Source organism: Cibotium barometz, chromosome 26 (genome assembly GCF_041138505.1).
Source record: "Cibotium barometz isolate CiBa-2024 chromosome 26, ASM4113850v1, whole genome shotgun sequence".
NCBI lineage: Eukaryota > Viridiplantae > Streptophyta > Polypodiopsida > Cyatheales > Cibotiaceae > Cibotium > Cibotium barometz.
Genome location: NC_141071.1, coordinates 21131324 through 21154017, shown reverse-complemented (window position 1 = coordinate 21154017; position 22694 = coordinate 21131324). Strand labels below are relative to the sequence as shown.

The window sequence follows — 22694 nt, the reverse complement described above, 5'->3', positions numbered from 1 at the left end:
TTGTAGAATACACTTGTTGATCATGCACAGCACCAACAAGAACTCCGCCTCCTCTTCCTCAAGGAACTGGACTACAATTCACCTTGGGAATCCTCTCTTTTTCAACTCGATTAGTATTCACCCATTCTTGCCAAGCTTTGAGTCAATGGTTGCCAACCCAAACAATGAACATCTTCCCAACCATGTGTTTCCATCTTTCGGTCTCCTCTAATATCATGTCAAATTCACCTGACAATGATAGGTCATGGCCGGTTGCACTTCGACGATCAAATGGAATGGGGGCTTTACCTAGGAATCCCTCTTAGACAATGAATGTTGCCATTGTTGATTGGTATTTTCGCTCCTCGATGCTTCTAGTTAACCCCTTGATAGAATCCTCGTTCGTGCGGATTGATGGGTTTGCAAGAAGACGACAAAGTGGCACTCTAAGAAGGCGGTTTTGGTTGTCGACCAAGTGGTCCTCCACCCAATTCGTATAGATGTGTGATCAACCACTTGACCAAAACTCTCTTTCAAAGACTCCTCTTCTTCTGCAATCATGGCACTACTGGGCCATACGATAGAACCAACTTCCATAGTCAACTGCAATTGTGAGGTGTTTGTCACCTCGCTTGATGTGGCCACTTGTGATATGCCCACATCTTATGAGAGATTGATCTCATCTTACGATCCGGTGAACCCTTTCAATTGCAAACAAGTGCGTGGAGGCATTTCGTCTTGAATATGCATCTATATAACCATGAATAGTTCTTAAATTAGTCTTTTGTCATTAAGATATGATGTAATTATTTTAAATTAGATTTAGTTATCATTAATTCTTTATTCCAATTACATTAGATTTAATTATCATTAATTCTTTATTCCAATTACATATGATGCACTCTCTTTAAAATTTTAGAAATTTTTATGCTATCCAAATGAATCAAAACAAGCTTACATGGAGAAGTTGGATGATTGAGAACTCTTCCTTTGATATTGAGGGCAAGTGAGGACCGCTATCGCTTGAGGGCATTCCAACCGTTGAGATCGCTTCTTCCAACCATTGACGCGCACTTGTTGGCGAGAGAAAGATAAGTCTTTGTGGGAGAGAGAGAGAGAGAGAGAGAGAGAGAGAGAGAGAGAGAGAGAGAGAGAGAGAGAGAGAGAGAGAGAGGCTCTTTGTGGGAGGGTTGAGAGAGAGAGAGAGAGAGAGAGAGAGAGAGAGAGAGAGAGCCTGTTGAGGGGTTGAGCGAGTGAGAAAGAGAGAGAGGGCAACACGTGAGGGTAGCTTTTGAGAGAGAGAGAGAGAGAGAGAGAGAGAGGGCGGGGCTGTTGAGGGCTTTTAGCGAGAGAAAGGGCGAGGCTATTGAGGGCTCTTTTGTGAGCCCTCAACATTGGTTGTGCAATGGCTTAATAGCCGTTGCATAGCCAGCCACCACGTGGCCACGCAACGTGGCCTGTGGCCTTCGCCGCGTGCCACGCACCCAAGCAAAGGCCACATAGACACTTTAGTCCATGTGGACTTGCTAAGTGTAATGCCCGACATGGGCATTACACGTGACAAGTCCATGTGGCATAGCCATGTGTAATGCCAAGCAGCACGGGCATTACACGTGGTAGTGCCACGTTGATCGAACACCCCACGTGGACTCTTTAGCCCACGTGGCATGGCCACGTGGTTCACCACACGTAGACTACACAGTCTACGTGAAACTGCCACGTGTAATGCTCTACCTTGGGCATTACATGTGGCCATGCCACGTGGACTAAACAATCCACGTGGCATGTCCACGTGGAATGCTAGCCCCACATGGCGAGCTAGTGGCTCGCCACATGGACTAGACATACCACATGGCACGCTATGGTGTGCCACGTGTGGCTGAGAAACACGTGACACCCATGTGGAGTGCACCACCGCGCATAGTCCATGCACTACGCACTACACTTGGTGGCCTCGTGTGACACTCGAGCATCACACGTGGCAGCTACGCGTGGCACAGCCGCATGCCATGCAGCCACGCCACTCATGGCTATGGTGGCATGCATGCAGGTGGTGGGGGCCGGTGGCATGCAGGCCATGTGGCCCACTCCACCTCCTCCTGCCCCCTCCTGAAGCGCCCCCTCCACCCTAAACCTCTCTCAAGTGCCCCCTCCTCAAGCGCCTCCTCCTCCCAAGGGCCCCCTCTGCCTCCTCACAAAGCACCCCTTCCCAAGGACCCCCTCCACCTCCTCCCATGCGCCCTCTCTCCCAAGCGTGCAAACGCACCCTCCTCCTATCGCCCCCCTCTCCTATCACTGCAAATATTTTAGGTCAAATTTCTCTTTTTTCTCCATCAGTGTGCAGATGCCGACTTCGTATAGCCCTCTCAAAGTGCCCCCTCTCCCATAACTTCAAATAATCAAGGTGGAATTTCTCTTTATTCTTCATTAGAGTGCAGACGTTCACTTCTATGTTTTTTACGCATTATGACCACACCATCGTTAGATGAGCTTACCATGGAGTGTATTATCTTACAAGGATACATGGCGCTTGATGAGATGTACAAGAATGACTCAATCAATCCAAACTTATACCAAGCTAGAGAGATTTCGAAGAGTTTATTATTGGAATTGAAGCAAATAATCAAAGGAAAGGAGAATGACCTGGCAACAATAGATATGTTTGAGCTCAGAATATCGAGTGCAATTGTTTATTGGAGGATATACAGAGTCATTTACGATGAGAACGAGCAATTAAGTAGGAATATGGCCCAATCAATGGTTGCACGTCATAGAACCTTATGAGTGTGTTTCCTAAGTATTGAGGTTTGTAGTACTGTTGGCAGTACTTCATAATGCAACTTCTTTGATGTAGAAATAATGTTGGCACTACTTCATAATGCCGACTTCTTTGATGTAGTAATTAATAATGTTGACACTACTTTCATAGTACCAACTTCTTTAATGTATTTGTCTAGTTTTTTAGATGGTTATGTTTTTTTATGTTCATCTTGTAAACCACGATGAAGGAGAGAGAGGAGAGAAATAGGAGAGAGATGATGGAGAGACATGCACGAATGCCAATTTCGAGAAAAAAATATTTAATATATATTTATTTTTTAGATTTTTTTTAAAAAAAATAAATATAATATAATTAAATTATAACGGTCAAATTAAAAACAGCCAACTTTTTAAAGAGTGTAAAATCACCATTCAATACTTGTGTACTTCCTACCGATTGTACCATTCTTCTTTGTTCTTGTGTATTTCATTTTTGCTCCTCTTTAATGAGTTGTACAATCGCATTCCCATCTTCTAAGAAAGAACTAAGTTTCAACAATGGATGGGTTGTGGTGAGTGCAAAGTTTTTACATGAGCAAGTAGCTCCCCACTCATTTTGTGGATTGCAAGCCATAGTAAGTATTGGGACCCAAGTTTTACACATCTCTCTCGAGGCAACCTCTAATCATGAGGGGGAGGAGTTCTACATACTTAAGGACTCTCTATCAGTCAACTACTTATTATCAATAGTTGATTCTTTATTGAAGTCAAACCCATAACCAATATCCATCTTAGACAACCAGCCTAGAGGTCTTCCAACTCTAAAGAATGTGATAGATTTATGCAGTCCCTTTCAAGATAACAAGAATACTGATGCATCAAGCTCATCCAGTGTTACAAGAGCACAAGGTAAGAGAATTTTAGAATACCTTTTCAACATGAAGAAGGGAGACACATTAACAAAGATTTTGTTAAATGTCAAAGACGTTATCAAGGCCGTGGAGTTTCCTAGACAATACAATGGTGATACTGCATTTGAGTTCCCATCGACCATGGTAACACGCTCAGGGATGGACTCCATGGAGCATATGCATGATCCCCACTAGTGGTCAAAGCTACAAACCTCTAACCTTTCCTTCACTGGAGTATGTCAGCGAAGCCATTGCTTAGGTAGTTTGAAGTTTGTTAATTAACTTTGCCCATGTTTAAAGAACCACAAGGTGTCAAATACATCACATTTTACTGGAAGCATACTAAAGGCACCAACCATTGGAGAGGAGTGCACCAATGCATCTGGAAAGCTCCTTTGCCCATTACTACTCAATTCCAACAATGTGCATTGCTACATGTATTACGTGATGCCCTCCGATGAGACGATGAGCAAATTAATGATACACATCGACACCTATCAACATAATATAAGTGCAGCCACATCACAGGCACTAATTGATAGGACCAGGCAAATGGTGTATAGGGTGCTAGGGGTGGATCACAATGCTAGGGGAATGCAATTTCACATGGGAGAGCTCAACCACGCTAGGTAGGAGCAAGAGGGAAGGAGCTATGGAGAGCTCAACCTCTACCTCATGCCAATTGTATGTAAACAAGACAAGGTGGAGAGAAAGAGAGGGGACTAAAGGAGAGAAGGGAGAGCAACACCATTCCTATTCACATACACCAACAATCACAAGCAAGCAAGCATCACAAGAAAGCAAGCCAACATGAGAGAGAGAGAGAGAGAGAGAGAAGGCAAAACTCAATGGAGACAAATGGGATTGTCCCTTTTCATATTTCATAAAATGTCTTATATACATGAGCTCATATTTACAATGTCCGACCGTCCAATTACAAATGGAGACCCAAAACTAGTCTTCCTAGTTTATCTAGCTCTATGTACATCAATTTGGTATGACTGGCATTACACAAGCCGTAAGCTCAGTCATCCCATTTCTCATTTGCAATTGGTGCTTAGCGCGGTTACAAAAAGATGGATTACAAAGAAAGTGTGGTAGCCACGCAAAAGGTCATGTTAACCAGAGTGGTTTTAACACCCACATGCTCCGAGAAAATATTATGATAGCTTTAAGGTTGAGGAGAAGTACCTCCTTAGCTAGAAAGGGATGGCATTGTGCTAGCACATATTCACACCATTGATACAAATGGTGAAATGTGTGTTATGTTGTGGGGTAAGAGAAGTAGACCAAAAAAGAAAGCAATGCAAGTTAGCATGGTTGAAATGTGATCGAACACATGTAAACAAATGGAAAGTAGATATTGAAGAAACCTTTTGGGGGGATTAGAATTGTTGTATCACAATATGGGGAGATTTTGAGGCTACTAGTAGGAGAAGAATAATATTACCTAATGGTGAATCTTCTTACTTTCAAATGATTTGAAGATCTCATTCAACATCATGATAGCATGATAGCATAAGTTTCTATAACACATAGATCTCTTCAGTATAAGAGTTTAGAGTCAAAGCTTTGAAACCGTCGTCTATGCGTAGAGCAACATTGACTATGAGATGTATGTGTAGTCGAACAATGAAGATGAAGATAAAGAACAAGGTTAAGAATATATTTTCTTTTAGATTTTTGTTTAAAAACATTCATAAACATTATATTTTAGTCTTTATTTGTTATTATTGTTTAATCTTTACTTTAATCCAAAGAATTTTGTTTTAATGAGTGATGAATATTATTTCTATATCTTTACTTTTATTTAATTTGTTTAATTCTAGCTTTGTGACGGCTTCTCCTAATGCACCAACTCTAAGCTCCTTAATTACTATATAGTAAAAGAAGCTCAATTTATAAGATACAAATGAATCTATTGGTTAGTTGGTGTAGTAGGAGAAGCCATCATAAATGCTTCTCTGTCGTTGTCCACGATCGTTATTGCATACAATCTATGTCGCCACTTACAAGCTCGTGAATTACGCAGCAAGAAAATTGAAAGTTTGTTGGAAATGAACGCCCATCTAACTATCACCTTCTACATCAATGTAGCCACACTCAAAACAAGTAATCTCTAATCTAATCTGATCTATTCGTCTACCTCGTGTATCTTGCTCTCTATGTGTATCTATGGTGTTCTTCCTCAATCTCTTATGCCCTCCTGGCTCATCCCCTACATTTGATGTAGCAAAAGAAGATCGTGCAGATGCTCGTTATCTTGGGGCACCTCCTATTTATGGCCAACAACAACGTGGAGAAGGTTCTTGGCGAGTGCAAGACATGATGGTGGCCGGTTCAATGGTGAAGGGTCTGATCAACCCTACCATGGCTACAACCCTACCTGGCACCCCTTATTTGCTACATAAGGTTGGTGCAGATGCATTCAATGGCTAAGAATCTCCCCCTCCTCAAGATGTGTCCCTCCTGAATAGTCATGACATCATCGAAATGCGCAAGATCTACTTCTAACTAGCAATCAAGATGGTCCAAAAGCAATGGTACATATTTGATGTATCTCTTCAAGCCGTCCTTTATTGAAGCCCTCAAATTCACACATTTCGTACGTCTGAAATCCCCGCCTTTAACCTAGGAATATTTGACATTATGTATATGGGTCGAGATAGGCAATGGGCACCTACTTAAGTTGGGCGTGGTCGAGCAAAGCCCACTTGTATATATATAACTCTTGATAATATTGAATGGGAGAATCCAATCATTTCTCATGGTGCAAAGCTTTCTCTTGCTTTCTTACCTCTTGCTTGCTTAGTTGTAGGATGCATACTTGTGTGTGTGATTGGAATGTGTTGGTGTTGTGCATGCTAGCTAACTTATGTGAGTGTGCTTGAGTAAGAGTGGAGAGGAGGGTGGTTCAAGCTTTCTAGCTTAATCATTACCTTTTGGAAGGATTACTTAGAAGATTGAGAGTAAAGGAAGGGCTTAAACTTGAGGGATTGACATACCTTTTGGCCTCTTTTTCCTCTCCAATTGGGACTTCCACAATCCAAGACAAGAGGTCTAAGCAATAACACTGGTTCCTTGCTAGAGAGCAAGAATGTTCTTGACATGAACAATTGACGTAGTTATCAGGGATTGAATTGGTGTTCGATAAGGGAAAGAAGTAAAGCTATCATCTACTATAAAAGCTTCTATTTTTCTCTCTTTCTTGCCCTTAGAGACGAATCCTTGGTTGAATGTTAGAGAGATGTGTTCTAGAGTAGAATTTGAGTTGTTTTGAGTGATTGTGTGATTTGTGTACTTAAAATAGACTTTCTTTCTAGCCTTAACCTTTTTTGTGTTTTGGGTTGATTAATTTGTTCTAGTATTTGTCTCACAAGAGTGATAGAATGAACAGTAAGCTCTCCTAGGTGTGATTGAGATAGGTTCTCTCTCCACTTAGTTGATTTCATCGTTTGTATGAGTATTAGCCTTAGATTAATTAGGAAATTAATATACATTCATATTTTTTGTATTTTTGGCCAAGATTAACTTAATCGAGGTATCAATCTTTGTAGTTGTTGTTTTTAGTAAAATTGAGAGCAAACTCATGACATTGGAGTATTGCTAAGCACCCCACCCCTATCATGACCAAAAAACCAAAAAACATTAAGAAAAACCCTCCTGAAAATTCCAAAATCCATTAAAGATTTATGTTTTCTTCTCTATAGAATTTTTGGATTGTCTTGTGACCAAGTTCTAGATCGTTAAATCCACGACCAAATGTTGTCAAGTTACCAATCAAATATTCTTATGTAAGATGATATAAAGTTCAATAACGACCCCAATGAAATCAATGCCATCATCTACCATCATTAATGCACAATTGTATTGTTGATCCCAAACCCCAATCTCGATCCCAATAATGTCAGATTCAGATTGAGATCGTTCCAAATTTTAGATCATTCAAAACTGAATCGCCTCTCTTTTCAAATCATTATCTTTCGAATTGAGTGACTATATAGTCAATCAAATCATGATCTATTCTAGATCACAGATCACCTTGGATCCAAATCACTATCATTACTCAAATCATTGATCCAATCATACAATCGTGGATCATCAAGATATTCAAATCATTGGATTTCTAAATCCCAACTAATTCATATCATTAAATATCTAATATATGCCATCCAGATTGTCCATCAAATATCTAGATCGTTAATTGAAAGCCTTGGATCACTGATCTCATTAGATTCCCACAAAGTAGAAAAACAAGAAAAGATTTAAAAAACATACTTGCATTGTTTATATGTGTCTTGCATGTTCTTTCTTTTCTCATGTGTGTTTACTATTTTTTGTCAAAAAGTCTCCAAAAACACAAAAACATTATAAAAAGATTATATACCTTATTTGTACCTCAATTATGGTTTGCTTAAATGGCTATGGTTAACCACATTAAAGGAAACATGTGTAAACTATTACTTGAGACCGTGAATAGCATCATTGTAAGTTTAAAATAATTTTATTACCAAGTTACGAAGTGATCCCTCAAAAGTTGGAAGTCTCAAAACAATATTTCTCCATGGTCCTTCTAGGTAGTGTAAGTTACCAAGGGTCTTAGTCCGAATTATTTTACTTGCTAACAAACTGAAGATTCTATGGCATATTCAGTAACATACATTTTGCATTCATGGCACAAGAATTGATAATCAAGGGTATCCAATGTTGAAGATGCTCCTATGTCTCCCGTAAGAGAGGAGAATGAGATTCTTGAATGAAGTAAGGCCTAAAAATACACTTTATTCCGTTCAAAAAAAATGATCAAAGGCCCAAAAGCTACTCATCTTTTTAACTTAAGTACCATGCTTGTCCTCAATCTATAGTGACTACTTGTTATGGTATCTTCGTAGGTAACTTTTGGCAAGCTTAAAGTGAAAACTAGAAACAAAGTTGAATTTCGTATCAACTTTTTATCCCAATCAAATGGCATTTCTAAAGCAACCAGCCTTGGAATGATAATCTTCTCAAAGCTTATGTTCATGACCAACAAAAATCATGGGTTGAGTTTCTTACTTGACTTCAGTATGCTTACAACATTCAACATCATTTTACAAGAAAATCTCCTTCTATAGGTTTTTACGGATACTCTTTACCAACTCCAAGTATGAATACTCATGGCAAAGTTATTGCTTTTGATCAATTTAATACAAATCATCAATCGATTCTAACAAAGATCAAGGTAGCTATTGAGAAAGCTCAAAGCAGTAGCACAAGAAACCAATTAATAAAATATTAAATGGCCATGATATTCAAAGGAGGAGAATGGACTCTTCTCATAGTTTCACTTGCAGATATAAGGAAATGGAATGGAAGCTCATGAAAAGATTTCACTAGCAGACATGATGTTCAAAAGAGGAGATTGGACTCTTCTCTAGTTTAACAAGCAAACACTTGGAATGCAATGAAAGCTCAAAAGGTTTTATGAAACTTTTGAAGTTTCTAAATATTAAATGGCCTGATGTTCAAAGAAGGAGATTGGCCTCTTCTCTAGTTTCACTAGCAACATGCACTTGGAAATGCGATGACAGCTCATGAAAAGGTTCTATGAAACTTTTCAAGTTTTTAAATCTATCAATGATCAAGCTTTTTTCTTTGTGGCATATCCATAATGCTTTCCTCAAAAAGAACATGAAGCCTTGCCATTGTGTTTCCCCTTCTTCCTTCATGGATGAAGATTTACTAGAGATGGTGGATAGAGAATTTAAGCAAAATAGTTTATTCATAAGGAGATCAAGAACCCTGATTGGAACCATCTAAAATTCAAGAGATACCCGTCTATTAATGCCCAATGGAAATAATAGCTTTTGTAGAAGACTTTCCATTGAGACCAACTACTTTGAACGATGAAGGAAACGTTACAAATCATGTTAACTTAATACTTACTACTTAGTAATGAAAGTGTTTTTACCATGCAAACATACAATTCACATTTTCAAGTTATAGTTTACTAATGTAATTAACCAAAGCTATTAAGCAAACCATGGTTTAGTTATAAATAAGCTAGCCTCTAGCTTCATGCTTGAAATGGCTAACATATTTGTACTTGCGAGTCTTTTATCTTGAGATTTTCATATGGATCCAAATAGAATTTCCAAATAGAGTCAAGGATCATAAATGATTCATAGGGTATTGATCCTCCATTGCACTTTAGTGCACAAGCAATACAAGTGCCCTCTATCAGCATCCAAGAAGCACCTAACTATTGGCAAGGTGCCTGTCAAGGGAATAGTAATTGGTTAATGGGAGTGATCCCCAAGCAGTGTCATATAATTAATGCCTTAAAATGTAATATAAAGCCAACCAAGCAATTGAAAAGAATTACAAACAATCCTATCATGAGGGTCTAGCCATTGGGCTAGGATTTTAACATAGGCCAAAAACAGTACCCCACTTCTGCAAACCTCGTTCAAGGGCATTCTCAATCATAAATAGCCCGACTCCCACCTTGCCACGAGTCTTATTCTTTAGCCTTGATTCAACTATTTTTAGTGTGTTTCAACCCTAAACTTTGAGCTCATTTTAAGCCCTAAACCAAGCCCTTTGCTCTAGTTTCAACCCAACTTTAGCCTCGTTTCTTGAATTAATTTAGAGCCCTAAATCAAGGCCCCTACTTGCTCCACTTGGTAGACATTAGATACCATATCTGCAAGACTATCAGCACTCGCAAACTTCTTGGCGTGTACGATTTATGATTAAAAAGATCGTAACCTATTGCAGCCACCTCCCATGAAAGTGTTCCATGTTAGTTTAAAGCTATAGGAAGGGGAGCAGACACCCTCCCTCCCGCTATAAAAGGGAATCTAAAAATTCCATGGAGCCTTATTTATCCTCTACTTGCATCAGTTGCATCTGCTGCCATGACCTTGCAACAGGCCAACGACATAGCTTCAACATATCATCATTTGATTAGAAAACTTGCAATCTAACTTCATGCACATTAGATAGCAAGCACTGTTGGTTCTTGGGTCACAAATGACCTTAAGCTAGCACCGTTCTGACTGGTCAAAATGGGAGCAGTGCCCTACCTGATAGTAGGGCATGCACTCGGATATTTCCTGGCCTGCATGCATTACTTTCTAAGATAAGTGGCAGGGGTACGGGTGAGTTCATCTACATCCCTTACCATTGGCCTCATTCACAAACACGAGTGTCAAGAAGAGGGATGAGTGCATGAATAGTGCATTTACTGTGTGTGTAATTAGGAGCTAGTAGGGATGACGAGTGTAAAGTATGTCGTTAGCATTACATCTCATCTCATTCATCCTTATCCATCCAATCGTTCACATGTGCAACTACTCACATAGAAACAAAGCAGTAGCAGCTAGTTTATAAGAAATACCTTAATACAAGTTAGTGAAAGGGAAGGTCTTGGTTTCTACATACAATTCTAGATAAACCACGGAAGGTTGGTGTGTTGTGTATTGCCTTGTCATGCCTGCAAATATTTTTTGAACCAAGCTTCAAATCTTGACCAAGCCAGTGCTACTGCAGCATCCTTATGCAAGCCAAACCCGCATTCCTCATTCCGTTTTCGAGCTTCCAGTGAACTGTTCATGAAGGCATGTCCAACATCTTTATATATGTGGACTTCATAGTCCACCCCTGATGCTTTAAGCTTTTCCTCCAATGCCTCTGCAGCCTAAAATTTGCAAAACAAAATAGCATCATCACAAACGATAGCATATGCTCTTCCCACCACAAAACAGCAAAGCTAATTACTAATTGTGCAACCATGCAATTATAGGTGGTTGTTAGTGCAATTATAGGTGAGCCTTAGATAAAGCTCTTGTTGTCTACCGAACATCAAAGGAAAGTTCAACATATTTCCTGCACTAAAAAGCAAAAAGACACAGGCAACCAACTCCCATAGACAACCTAAAGAAGACCCACGGAAGGTTTCACCTACCTGATCAACCACGCCATCCATAATGACAAATTCCAAGGATGCCATGGAGCCATTTTATGGGGAGAACACATTTTTGCTGGGGCTTGCCTCTGATGGTGTCACGTGCACAGTGTGTATCTACCGTGTGCTACACGCACGCAAGACTAGCTTTGAGGTTTGGGAAAGTTTGGAGCTAGGCAGGTTGATTGGCGAGCTGAGTTAGGGATAGACTACTGGGCGGGCACCCAAGTATGGACGAGCGGGCGCCCAAGTGTGGACGCCCAATGACCGGCCAAGAGCCTATAAAAGGGTGGCCAAGGTTAGTCATTAGTCATATAGAGTCTCGCGTGATTTGTGAGAGCTCTATGGTCTGGAGCCTGGATCTAGTGCAGACGTGCACCTGCTTTACGCAACCGAGGCCGGCAGCAATCTCGAGGCCCGCGAGGGTAGCTTCATGGCGGTATGGGACGTCGCGAGGTGGAGATTGGTCGGTACGTCAACCTAGTTAGCTCAGCTCGTGGCTCGGTGGGGACAGCCAAGACTGTGGGCTCGCCCACGGCTGTCATGGTTGGGAGGTGAGTCGGGCCTGCACTCCCTTGTTGTTTGTTTGTTTGGTTTCAAGTCTCGTACCAAGAGCGTTCCACGAGGAGATCCTTTGGGGTTTTGACAGATGGCCCCATGGATCCTAACGGCTAGCGCATATATTTGAGTGCCTGGGGCAATCCTAGCCGGGGAACACGTGAGGTATAATGACTTATGGGCACAAGATGGTGTGAAAGCCGTGCTTTGTGCTATTATTGGAACCCCAGGTCTATATAAGTGAGTTGAGGGCTCATAAGTGACAGGGGATCATGACCCATGTGAGGCCTTGACCTTGGTCTAAGCTATCAACACAAAGGGGTGGGCTGCAATGGTACAAGACACCATAGTCAGGTGTTGGCATATAGTCCTGGTGTTGAAAAACTCTTGGCTCGGGGATGCTCCGTAGGAGCTATGGCTGTGGTGTGTGTCTTGTTCTTGCACCAATGCTCGGGAGATCCAGTGGCAGTTTCCTTGGTATTAGAGCCACTCCGTGCAAACAAGCTTCATCTTGGGTAATCCTAGTATGTATGTTGTTCTTGCTTTTGCTCCATTTGGGTAGTAGAATAATACTTTTAGCTTGATCGAAAGTTGTTCTATGTTGAGGGAAAGAAGGAATTGCTTTTTACACAGTAAAGAAGAAAATGTTCTTTGTGCGTGTGCTTTTTTTTCAGAAAGGAGACTCCTATTAAGTAAAATAAAATCGATCCTGTTATACTTGTCTATAGGGGCATAGCTCAGAGATGTTTGCTTCAGGATATCCCCCCGTCACAATACACACCACACCACCTAGGAGATTATTGCTAGTGTTACGGCATGGCTCCTTCAGGAAGGCCTGATGCTTAGAGGCCTTCCAGGGTATTCAGGTTTATAACACCCGATATATTTGCAGTATATGGAGTGACAACTTTTGGCCACCTGGGCCCATATACAGGGATCTTCTAGAGCTGCGCACACAGAGCGCAACAGATTTATGAGAGTGGAACTATGGTATTTTCTTCTCCTCCACTCCTATGGGGCCTTTATGGCAGCAGCAGTGTGTCCAATATGTTGAGATCTCCCTAGCTTTTGGTTTGAGATCTCCCTTCAAAAAGCAGCTGTGGGCCAGACTAAGTCAACCATGCAATAGCACTGAAGTAATATAGACAGGATCACTCCTCAATCGGCCCAAGGGATGTGCTGCTCCTTTGCACTCCCATAAGCAAAGATATACTGTCTCGGATGGAACTGGGCATCTAGGACAAGACGGGTCCACACCAAAAATAGATCTCCACTAGTTGGTGTGCAACCTACCGTGTAGAAACAGCCAGAGGAAGTAGCATACCTGACTCCTCCTATACAAGTGCTAGAGTCTCAGATGGAGCTGAACATCTAGGACAAGAGGGGTCCGCGCCAAAAATAGATCTCCACTAGTTGGTGTGCAACCCACCGTCTAGAAACAGCCAGAAGAAGTAGCATACTTGGCTCCTCCTCTATGAGTGCCAGAGTCACTGCCAGAATCTCCTCCAAATGGAGGATGTAATGTCATACACCTCCCAACGAGGGCTAAGAGTGGGAACTCTGTGGGTCTATCCAAGCATGAGAAACCTAGTGTTACTCGTAGGGTAGCTAAAGAAGTGTTGGGTGCTTTTTACAAGCATGAAGGGGACTGCTTTGTTCGTGACATGCAAGCCTTACACGCACACAGTTGGAGTCCATGCTGTGGATTATGGTTAAGGCATCCACTGTGTAATAAGCTGTGGGCAAGGGAGTATGGAAACTGTTGGGATTCAGGGTCTCGTGTGTACCGTCTATGTGTGTATACCACCTCTTAGTATGTGCTAAGTGTGTTTACACATGTAAACAGCCAGATATAACTAGATACTATGTGTGAATGTAAGAAGCAATGATGTCAGACTATAAAAGCAGTGTACTCATTGAAGTTTTAATCACATCAATCATAATCTTTGATTCGTGCAAAGTCATTGGCTTTGTACTCTCTCACCCTTTCCACCTACACAATTCTCTCTCTCCTTTCTACAGTCATGGCCACCTATCTGTTAGGAGAAGCTCTGCACACAGACACACAAGCACACACAGCTTGAACAGAGAAAAACGTGAGAGAGTGAGAGTGCTGGAAATGTACTTTGATAATGATGATAAAAAATGTGAAGTACAAAGTACTATATATCTAGGTCTAAAAGACCAACACACAATAAGTGTGTTCACACCGGAAAATACCCATGTCCACCCATGGTAAAAAGTGCCCATAAGTAGACTAGTTCACACATGAACTTCTACGAGGAGAAATGGCTAACAAACCCCCTGAAGTGAATGATGTGAACGTAAATAGGGTGTACCAGACTACCCTGGTGGAGGATGTACCCTGAAGGAGAAATGGCTAACAAACCCCCTGAAGTGAATGATGTGAACGTAAATAGGGTGTACCAGACTACCCTGGTGGAGGATGTACGATTCAAGCTTTGCGAAAAGCTTCAAACTTCTCTCTAGAAAGAGGCTTTGTAAATCCATCTGCCACATAAATCAAGTCAATCTCTCTAGCATGGAGCCTCTCCCTAACATAATAATGGTAATGTACCTTGATATGCTTTGTCCGAGCATGAAATACCGGATTTCGAGCAACGGCCAAAGCACTTTGACTGTCAATGTAAATGGTGGTAGAAGACGGATGTCTAATACCAAGATCAGCTAATAGACGTCATAGCCAAACACGTTCCACACTAGCTGTAAAGGCTCAACTGTATTCAGCTTCACACCTGGAAGTGGCCTCTGTAGGCTGCTTCTTGTTGAGCCATGAAATGCATGAACCACCAAGAAGAAAACACTTTCCACTCGTAGACACATGCATGTCATAGCATCCTGCCTAGTCACTATCTGTAAAAGCAATCAAGCACAATGTAGACAAGCTGCCATAAGGATTATTGCTTTAAAAAGGTTTTTACCAAAGTTCGTTGCTTTTTGAATCAAAGTAGATATATATCTTTGAGATTTTTGCTTTTGGAATGTTTAAGATAAGTTTCACAAAAATGGGAAGCTTAGAAGCCCATTTTTTGTTTAGATCATTTTAGCTAGTAGTTGTTATTTATCATTGCTTCTAGTCTTGCTTAATCATTGCTTTAATAGGAAAGTGATTTGTTCTAGTTGTAAGTGCTAGCCTTCATCATGGATGAGTATGCCCTTCACCTTCGGAGAAGTGATAGAAACTCAGCTCGTTGGTCTCTATATAAAAATTGTGTCCTCTTGGTTGGGACAAAATTTTTATATGTAAACCTGCACCTACTCTCGAGCACTGATGACGTGAGTAGGGATGTCGTAGCACCTGGTCCATGCTATGCATGATAAAGTTGATGATCTTATACTTCATGATTGGACAATCTTTGAGATAAAGTTCGCACTTTTTGTATTCTTGTCTTTACTTGTTTTGTTTTAGTGAATTAGTCATTTAAAGTTTGTTTTTGCTAATTAGTTATTAAATTGTTAGAGATTCTTTTGTTGTGGTTCAAAAAGGAATTTCTTTGTGTGTATGTGGACATGTGGTTTAGTTATGTATTTGTCTATTTTTGCAAGTTATTATTACTATTTTTTTTCCTCGGGTGTCTCTATTTTAATTTAACTTATTATATTTTATTTTTATTTTTTTAAAATTGTTTATTTTGGTGATTCTCTTCTTTCTTTTGAAATTATTCGTAAGTTTAGATTCATCTGGCCTTATGATGGTATATATATATATATATATATATATATATATATATATATATATATATATATATATATATATATATATATATATATATAGCCTCTTTTTATAGTAAAGTTCTTTCCCCCATAGAAAGAGATGGTTTCTAAAAGTGCATCTCCCTCTTGAAAATAGAAAGAGATGGTCACAACTCTAATTAATGAGTGTGCATGAGAAACTTTCTTAATAGCTCCCTCCTCAAAATAGAAAGAGATGCTCTAATCTTCTTTTTTAAAATAGAAAGAGATGGTGATCCTCTCTCTCACTTAAAAATAGATAGAAACTCATGGCTCTTCACAAGTAACTTTTCCCCTTCAAGGAATAGAGAGAGAACTAAACTTCTAAAATAAGTTTGCATGTTCAGCTGAAGGGAAAGTTGTTGAGGCGGCATGGACGAGCAGATTTGTCCATGTCATCAGTTTTTTTTTCCTAAGGAGATTTTCGACCGTTCTGATTCTGATTTCGACCTCCGTTTTTCCAAAAGATGAAGGGAAAGCCATTAAATCAGATTTCGATCCTAAAAGTTAATATATCTTTAAAATTTGTTAAAATGGAAAGTTTTTTTTTTCCGAGAAAAGATCCTTTCATTAGTTATGTAAAAAAACGCCCGTAGGGCTACAAAAGAGATCTCTCCTGCTCCTAACAGAGAGAAGAGCAGTGAATACATCATGGCAGCCCGGGAGACTCTCCCTAGGTGCTGCAAAATACAAGCATCAGTCTAAAGGACTGAGCGGCTAAATCATACAATGGGGGGGGGGAAGAGCCAAACAGGTGGCCTGTAGTGCCAACGGGGGGATCCCGTGTGTAGGGTGTAGAACGGGCCGCAGCGCCAAGTGGTATGAAAGGCCTGGCGCCGTAAAATCGCCTCATCCGAGTCTCCCCGGATGCGGTCGTACTGTCCTCGCAGGGTGTGGATCAACTCCTGCCAAATCCCCCGAACAGTCTCTGCTGGTGGCTCTAATCTCCCCTCAAAGGCCGTGAAGCACCGGGCCCTCCAGGTGAACCAGATGGTGAGGCTGCTGAGGAGCTCCCATCGTAAATCCCTCTCCTGTGTCCAGCTGTCGGACGAGAAATCCGGTGCCGGAACCAGGCGAGGCTGGCCCCTAATAAATCTGATGGCCTGACTGCCCTGCTCCATCTCATAGCCCATAGCAGGCCCTGACGAAGTCGACCAAGCAGCGGCACCCCACGTAAACATACCCTCTGGAGAGAGGGGGGCTAGAATACGCAGCATCCGCAGCCAAATCTGCTGTGCCTGAGGGCAGTCCCAAAGGCAATGTCTCTGTGTCTCCATAGGGTGGCCGCATCGGACGCAGGCCGCCGGAAGACCGCTATAAACAAGCCAAGTGCCAACTGCTGAGCCCCTGTGGGCGACCAGCCACTGAAAAGCCGAGATCCTGCGGGCCTGTCGACTAGCCCAGAGTCGAGCCCAGAAATCCTCCAGGAACTCCTGTGATAGTCCCTGCAATCGCCAATGCCCCGCTGCCGCTGGAGAAACCGTCCTCCTCGCCGTCAAAATATGCCGTCCCAGCCGAACAGTATACTGGAAAAATGTGATCTCTGTGGCCTCAAGGGATGCATAAGGATCATGCCACTCGTACTCTCCGGGGTCCCACTGTAGCCGGGCCAAGGGGCGCGCTGCATATGCCCATATACGCCAATCCGGGAGCACGTCAGCAGGGTCGGGGTCAATATGCCACTTCCGAGAAGCGGCAGCCACTACCCGAATCCTCTGAAAGGTGCACTCTGCAACCAAAGGCGACTCCACCTCCACTCTCTGGAGTCGGCCCTCATCCTGAATCTCATAATAGAGGCATCTGCCATCCTCAGTGCTAGCTCTGACAGCAATCAGGATCTCCAACTGTGTGAAGGCACCCATCCACCGTGGGGCCACTGGCTCGAGAGGTGTGAACCACTCCTCTGAAAGTGCCTCCTGAATATCAGCCCTCATAATCAACCCCCCTCTGAAGTGACTCAGCCTCTCCACCTGGGTCTCCTCTGGTAGACTGCAGAAAGCCTGCCAGTCTCCAAAACTACGAGCTGGGCCTGCCGCTAAAGGTCCCCAGGCTAGACGAGGCCGAGAACCCAGCATATGACCCTGCTCTGTACGAACCGCTGGGCTCCAGATGAGCGGCTGCCTGGCCCGCTCCTCAACACAAGACGGAGGCCGCTGAGAGAGCCCCGGTCTCAGCAGCTCCCAAGCTCTCAGGATACTCAAAGCAAATCTGTCCTCCCATCCTCTACTGAGGCCTGTCCTCCTCATCTCTATGAATATCCAGCGAATCTCTAGTGCCCAAGTACCCCCTGCAGGAGGCGCCCGGGCCTGCAATCGCTGCAAGAGGAGCTCTTTCCAAGGCTCAGCGCCTGGAAGCAACCCCCGAACAATAAGCTTCCCCAATAAGGCTCTACTCTGATCGACTGGATCTATAATGCCCAAACCGCCCTGAGCCAGCGGGAGTGTAATAACTGCCCATGCAACCTTTGCCCGAGCTGGCTGACCGTCCCGCCCAGACCACAGAAAGTTCCTGATCAGCCTCTGTACCTGGCTGATGCAAGAGCTCGAAAAAATCCAGCAAGACGTAATGTACCACATAGTCGCTAACAGCACCTGATTTGCCACCACCACCCTCCCAGCCAAGGATAGTCGAGCTGTACTCCAATACAATAGCTTCTTCCGAATGCTCAGAAGAAGCGGGGCAATCTGCTGCTCAGGTGACAAATCGAGGCCAATCTGGCATCCCAAATACCGCACTGCTGTGCCGGGAGGAATCCATCTAAAACCGGGGTCCGGACTCCATGCCGGAGTGGGAGCACTACTGATCCAAAAGGCCACTGTCTTGCGCCAATTGATCAATGCTCCCGAAGCTGCACTAAAAACCTGGAGCGACTGCTCTGCCCGAATAAGATTGGCCTCTTGGCCATGCAAAAATAAGCCCGTGTCGTCTGCAAACTCAGCATCAAGCAAATCCTCCCCCCGGACTGGGAGCTGAAGTCCTCTCAAACCAACCTCCTCTGCCGTCAAATACATACTCATAGCCTCCGCAAAGAAGAGAAAAAGGAAAGGGGCGAGAGGACACCCCTGACGGACTGATCTGGTCAGCTCAAAACTCGGCCCCCGACCTCCTGCAATCAGCACCTGGCTGCGAGCTGTGGAATACAAAGCTGCCACCCCTCTGATCCATCCTGGCTCAAAGCCCAGGCGTAGCATAGTGCCCTCTAAGAATCCCCAATCAACTCTATCGTATGCCTTCTCAAAATCGAGAAGCATCACGACCAAGTCCTCGCCAAGAAACCTAGCTCGGGCCGTCGCCTCCCAGAAAGTAAAGATGTTGTCAAGGATACTGCGCTCCTTGACAAATCCTGTCTGAGTAGCATGAATCAACTCCCCCAGGAAGGGCTGGATCCTCAAACTCAAGGCCTTTGCCAAGACCTTGTATACAGTATTGAGGATCGTAATAGGCCTCCAATGCCGAATGTCATCCGATACTCCCTCCCCCTTGGGGATAAGATAGATCAAGCCCTCTGAAAAGCTCTGCGGCATCACCCCAGTGTCCAAAACATGCTGAAAGCCCCTGCGGAGGCCTGGCCCCAAAAGGTCCCAATAGCGCATAAAAAAGACCGGCGTCAGTCCGTCCTCCCCTGGGCAACTATGTCGCGGCAGGACCCTCAAGGCCTCGGCAAGCTCAATCTCTGACAGAGGCGCACCTAGAACTGTGCGCATATGGTCTGTGACCCTCCTCTGCACATGGGCCCACACAGTCTGTCTGCATACATCTCGATCCTCAGTGGCTGGCTCCGCTGAAAGCAAGTCACGATAAAAAGCAGTGGCAATGGCTCTGATCTCCCCGAGCTCAGTAGCTATCGATCCATCCGGTCTAGCAAGCTGGCGAACCCCTGCTCGCGCATGACGGGGTCTAGTGATCTCAAAAAACTCCCCAGTCACTCTATCACCAAGCTGCGTCCACTGAGAGGCCTGACGACGATAGTAAAACTCATGTCTCTGCTCCTCTGCCTCTCTAACCTCCTGGCGTGCCTGGCTCAGCTGGGACGCCACCCACTCACATGCAGGCTGCTGCTCCTGAAGGCGCTGTAGCGAAGCAAGGCTGCGTCTCAGCCGTTGCTCCCGCTCGCGAATCTCTCCCAGTCGTGTCAAAGCTGCAGCGTGTAGAAAAGAGCTAAGATCAATGAGTCCCTGGGCACACTGGCCCGCTGCATCCTGGTCAGAGCACTGACTATCATGCCAGATCCTCTCAATGTCCTCAGTGAGACTGGGGTCTGCAAGTACCCTCTCTGGGATCCTCAACTGCAAGCTGGGCTCCCGTGTCCCCTCCTCCAAAGTCAGTATAACTGGCGCATGATCTGAAAATGAGGTGCCAGCAAGAATGCCGACGGAGCCCCCTCGCTCCCCCAACCAATCGCCCACATAAAAGCGATCAATCCGAGATAGATTAGTCCCTCCCTGCCGGCGATCCGACCGAGAGAAACTAAGACTGTCCTGAGACCGGGAGAAAGCCCCATGCTGCCATGCATCAGTGATCCTCAGTGTCATACAAAACCGGTCCCAAGCTGCAAGCTCCGTGCCGTGCACTGTAACATGACTGCCTCCCACCCTATCTGCCGGGTCCTCAAGCATGTTGAAGTCTCCCCCAACACACCACTGTGCGGCCTCTGGCAATGCATCTGTAACCTGAGTCCAGAACTCTGCTCTGGCACTAGCATGATTGGGCGCATAGATGTTGAGCACACCCAATAGCTCATCATGCATCCTCAGAATGACATACTGTGCTCTACCAGGCACAATGATCCCTCGGTCCACAATGGCCTGCCGCCATGCATCTGCAATAACCATGCATACTCCTCCCTGTCCACCCAACGGACCAAACCCTGCAGACCAGAAAGTGTCCCATCTACCAGGCATCACCGAACCATATCTCCGGATCCTGCTCTCACCCAAGTGGTGCTCCTGCATCATCAGAATGTCAATGCTGCCACCAACCAGACATCTCTGTAGCTCCTGCCTCAAGCAGCCTCGATAGCGTATAAAGTGTGCTCCGCCAAGGCCCTGTACATTCCATGAGATGATCCTCATGGATGTCCTACTGAGGTGGATGCTGTCTCAGCCGTACGGCGGGCCTTCGCAAGCGGCTTGGATGGAGAGTAGTCCCCATCCGAACGGCTGCGAGTCTGCCCACCCGGTGTACTGCAAGAATCCCGGATCAGGCGCCAGTGGCTGTGACCCATGGCGACTGCCTCCTGCTCTGACATAGTAACCTCGTGAATGCTCACATATCCTGGGTCGCGCGCCAAATCTGCAACTATGCGCACGACCAAATGCCGAATCCCGGATGTATCCACACCCCCGGGATCCAAGACAAAATGAGCCAACTCCCAAAGTCGGCCTAGCACATCTGTAACCTCCAAATCGCTCATGTGATGAGAAAACTCAACTGCCTGAGTCTTCAACGTGCTGAGAGCGAGCTCTAGAGTCCACTCCCGGTCACAAGGTCCACATAGAGGGAACGAGAAGGCCACTGCTGAGTCTAGTGCCTCCTCCCCGCGGGCCGGAGGTATCACTACATGCACTCGGATGGGTGCTGGCTCATGGGGGCCCTCTGCTCCAAAAAGCCGTGTGAAGGTATAATCAAACGCCGCCGAGCGCTGTCGAATGCCGAGGCGACTCAGCCGACTACGAATAGATGAAATCCGTGAGGCCCTAATCGGCATAGGTCTCCTCTGTGATGCTCGAGCGAGGTCAGTGCTCAGCGCCCTCCGGACTGCAGGTGAGCGCCAGGGAGCTGCCAGGACCTCCCGGGAAGGCGAGGCGGGCGGAGGGGGAGGAGGGGGAGGCGAGGGAGGAGGAGAGGGAGCCGCTGCCGAGACCGGAGCGGGGGCGGGAGGAGGCGATGGTGGAAGCGAGGCGGTGGGAGGGGATGGGTGTGGGGGAGGTGAAGGAGGGGGAGCTGGCATCTCCTGGTCCTCGGTCGCTGCAGGGGTCTCCTCCTGAAGGGGAGCAAATCTGTTCCTCACGGGAACCCAGTGAGGCTGAGACTGTGGCTGCTGCTGCAGCGGTACCTGGGCGTGCTGCTGTGGCTGTCTCCCTCGACGGCGCCCCTGTCCAGGCTGCCACTCCGAGGTCTCTGTGGCCTGAGCAGGTGTCCCTGAGGCAGCCTGCCGAGCCGAATCTGTGGGCGGGCCATCCGTGGCCTGCTGCTGTGGTGAGGGCCGAGGTCTCCTGCGAGGGCAGGCCTTGGCCAAATGACCGACCTGCCTGCAAATGAAGCACTGGTTCGGGAGCCCCGAGAACTCCACTCTCTGATCTATCCACCCCCCCCCTATCCTAGGTAGCTGAATGACCTTAGGAAGGGAGGAGATGTCAGATACTAACACTCTAACCGAAGGTAGCCCAGCTGCTCTGGCCACCACTGAAGCTGCTGAGGGGCCCGTCTCAAGAACCGAGCCCACCAGTGCTCCGAGCCTGGAGAGGAGCGGAAGATACTCCCGGCGGAGACCAGGGAAACAAACTGTAATATGGAAGAGGCGCTCTCCCTGCTCCGCCCGCAGCTGGGTCAAATCCATGCTGCCAAGGCCTGAAGAAAGCCCGAGCACCCCTGATATCCAGAGGACTCATGGCAAGGACCTTGGCAACGCTCTGGGCGGCCTCGAACTCGATCTGATAATGTCCCCGGCCCAAGAGCTGTACATCAAGGATCTTGCCCACATCTGCAAGAAGGCGAGCCTGAAGTAGATCCCTGATCTCCCCTCTGCTGGGGCGAGTGCCGACTATACGGCAGATGGTGGAGTG

General features: G+C 45.0%; 1 protein-coding gene across 4 annotated transcripts in view; it reads right to left on the bottom strand.

Annotated features, from left to right (window-relative positions):
- Window positions 1-9559: 9559 nt before the first annotated feature.
- LOC147623755 (alpha/beta-Hydrolases superfamily protein) overlaps window positions 9560-22694 on the bottom strand; it is a 52370-nt gene continuing 39235 nt past the window's right edge. For 2 of the 4 annotated variants that reach the window (XM_086820364.1, XM_086820368.1), the window contains exon 6: window positions 10908-11331. In XM_086820364.1, the coding sequence (XP_086676490.1) occupies window positions 11122-11331 (210 nt within the window). In that variant the 3' untranslated portion in view covers window positions 10908-11121. Of the gene's footprint in view, window positions 9907-10907; window positions 11332-22694 lie in introns of those variants that run through there. The other 2 variants (XM_086820366.1, XM_086820367.1) reach the window with 2 other exon arrangements.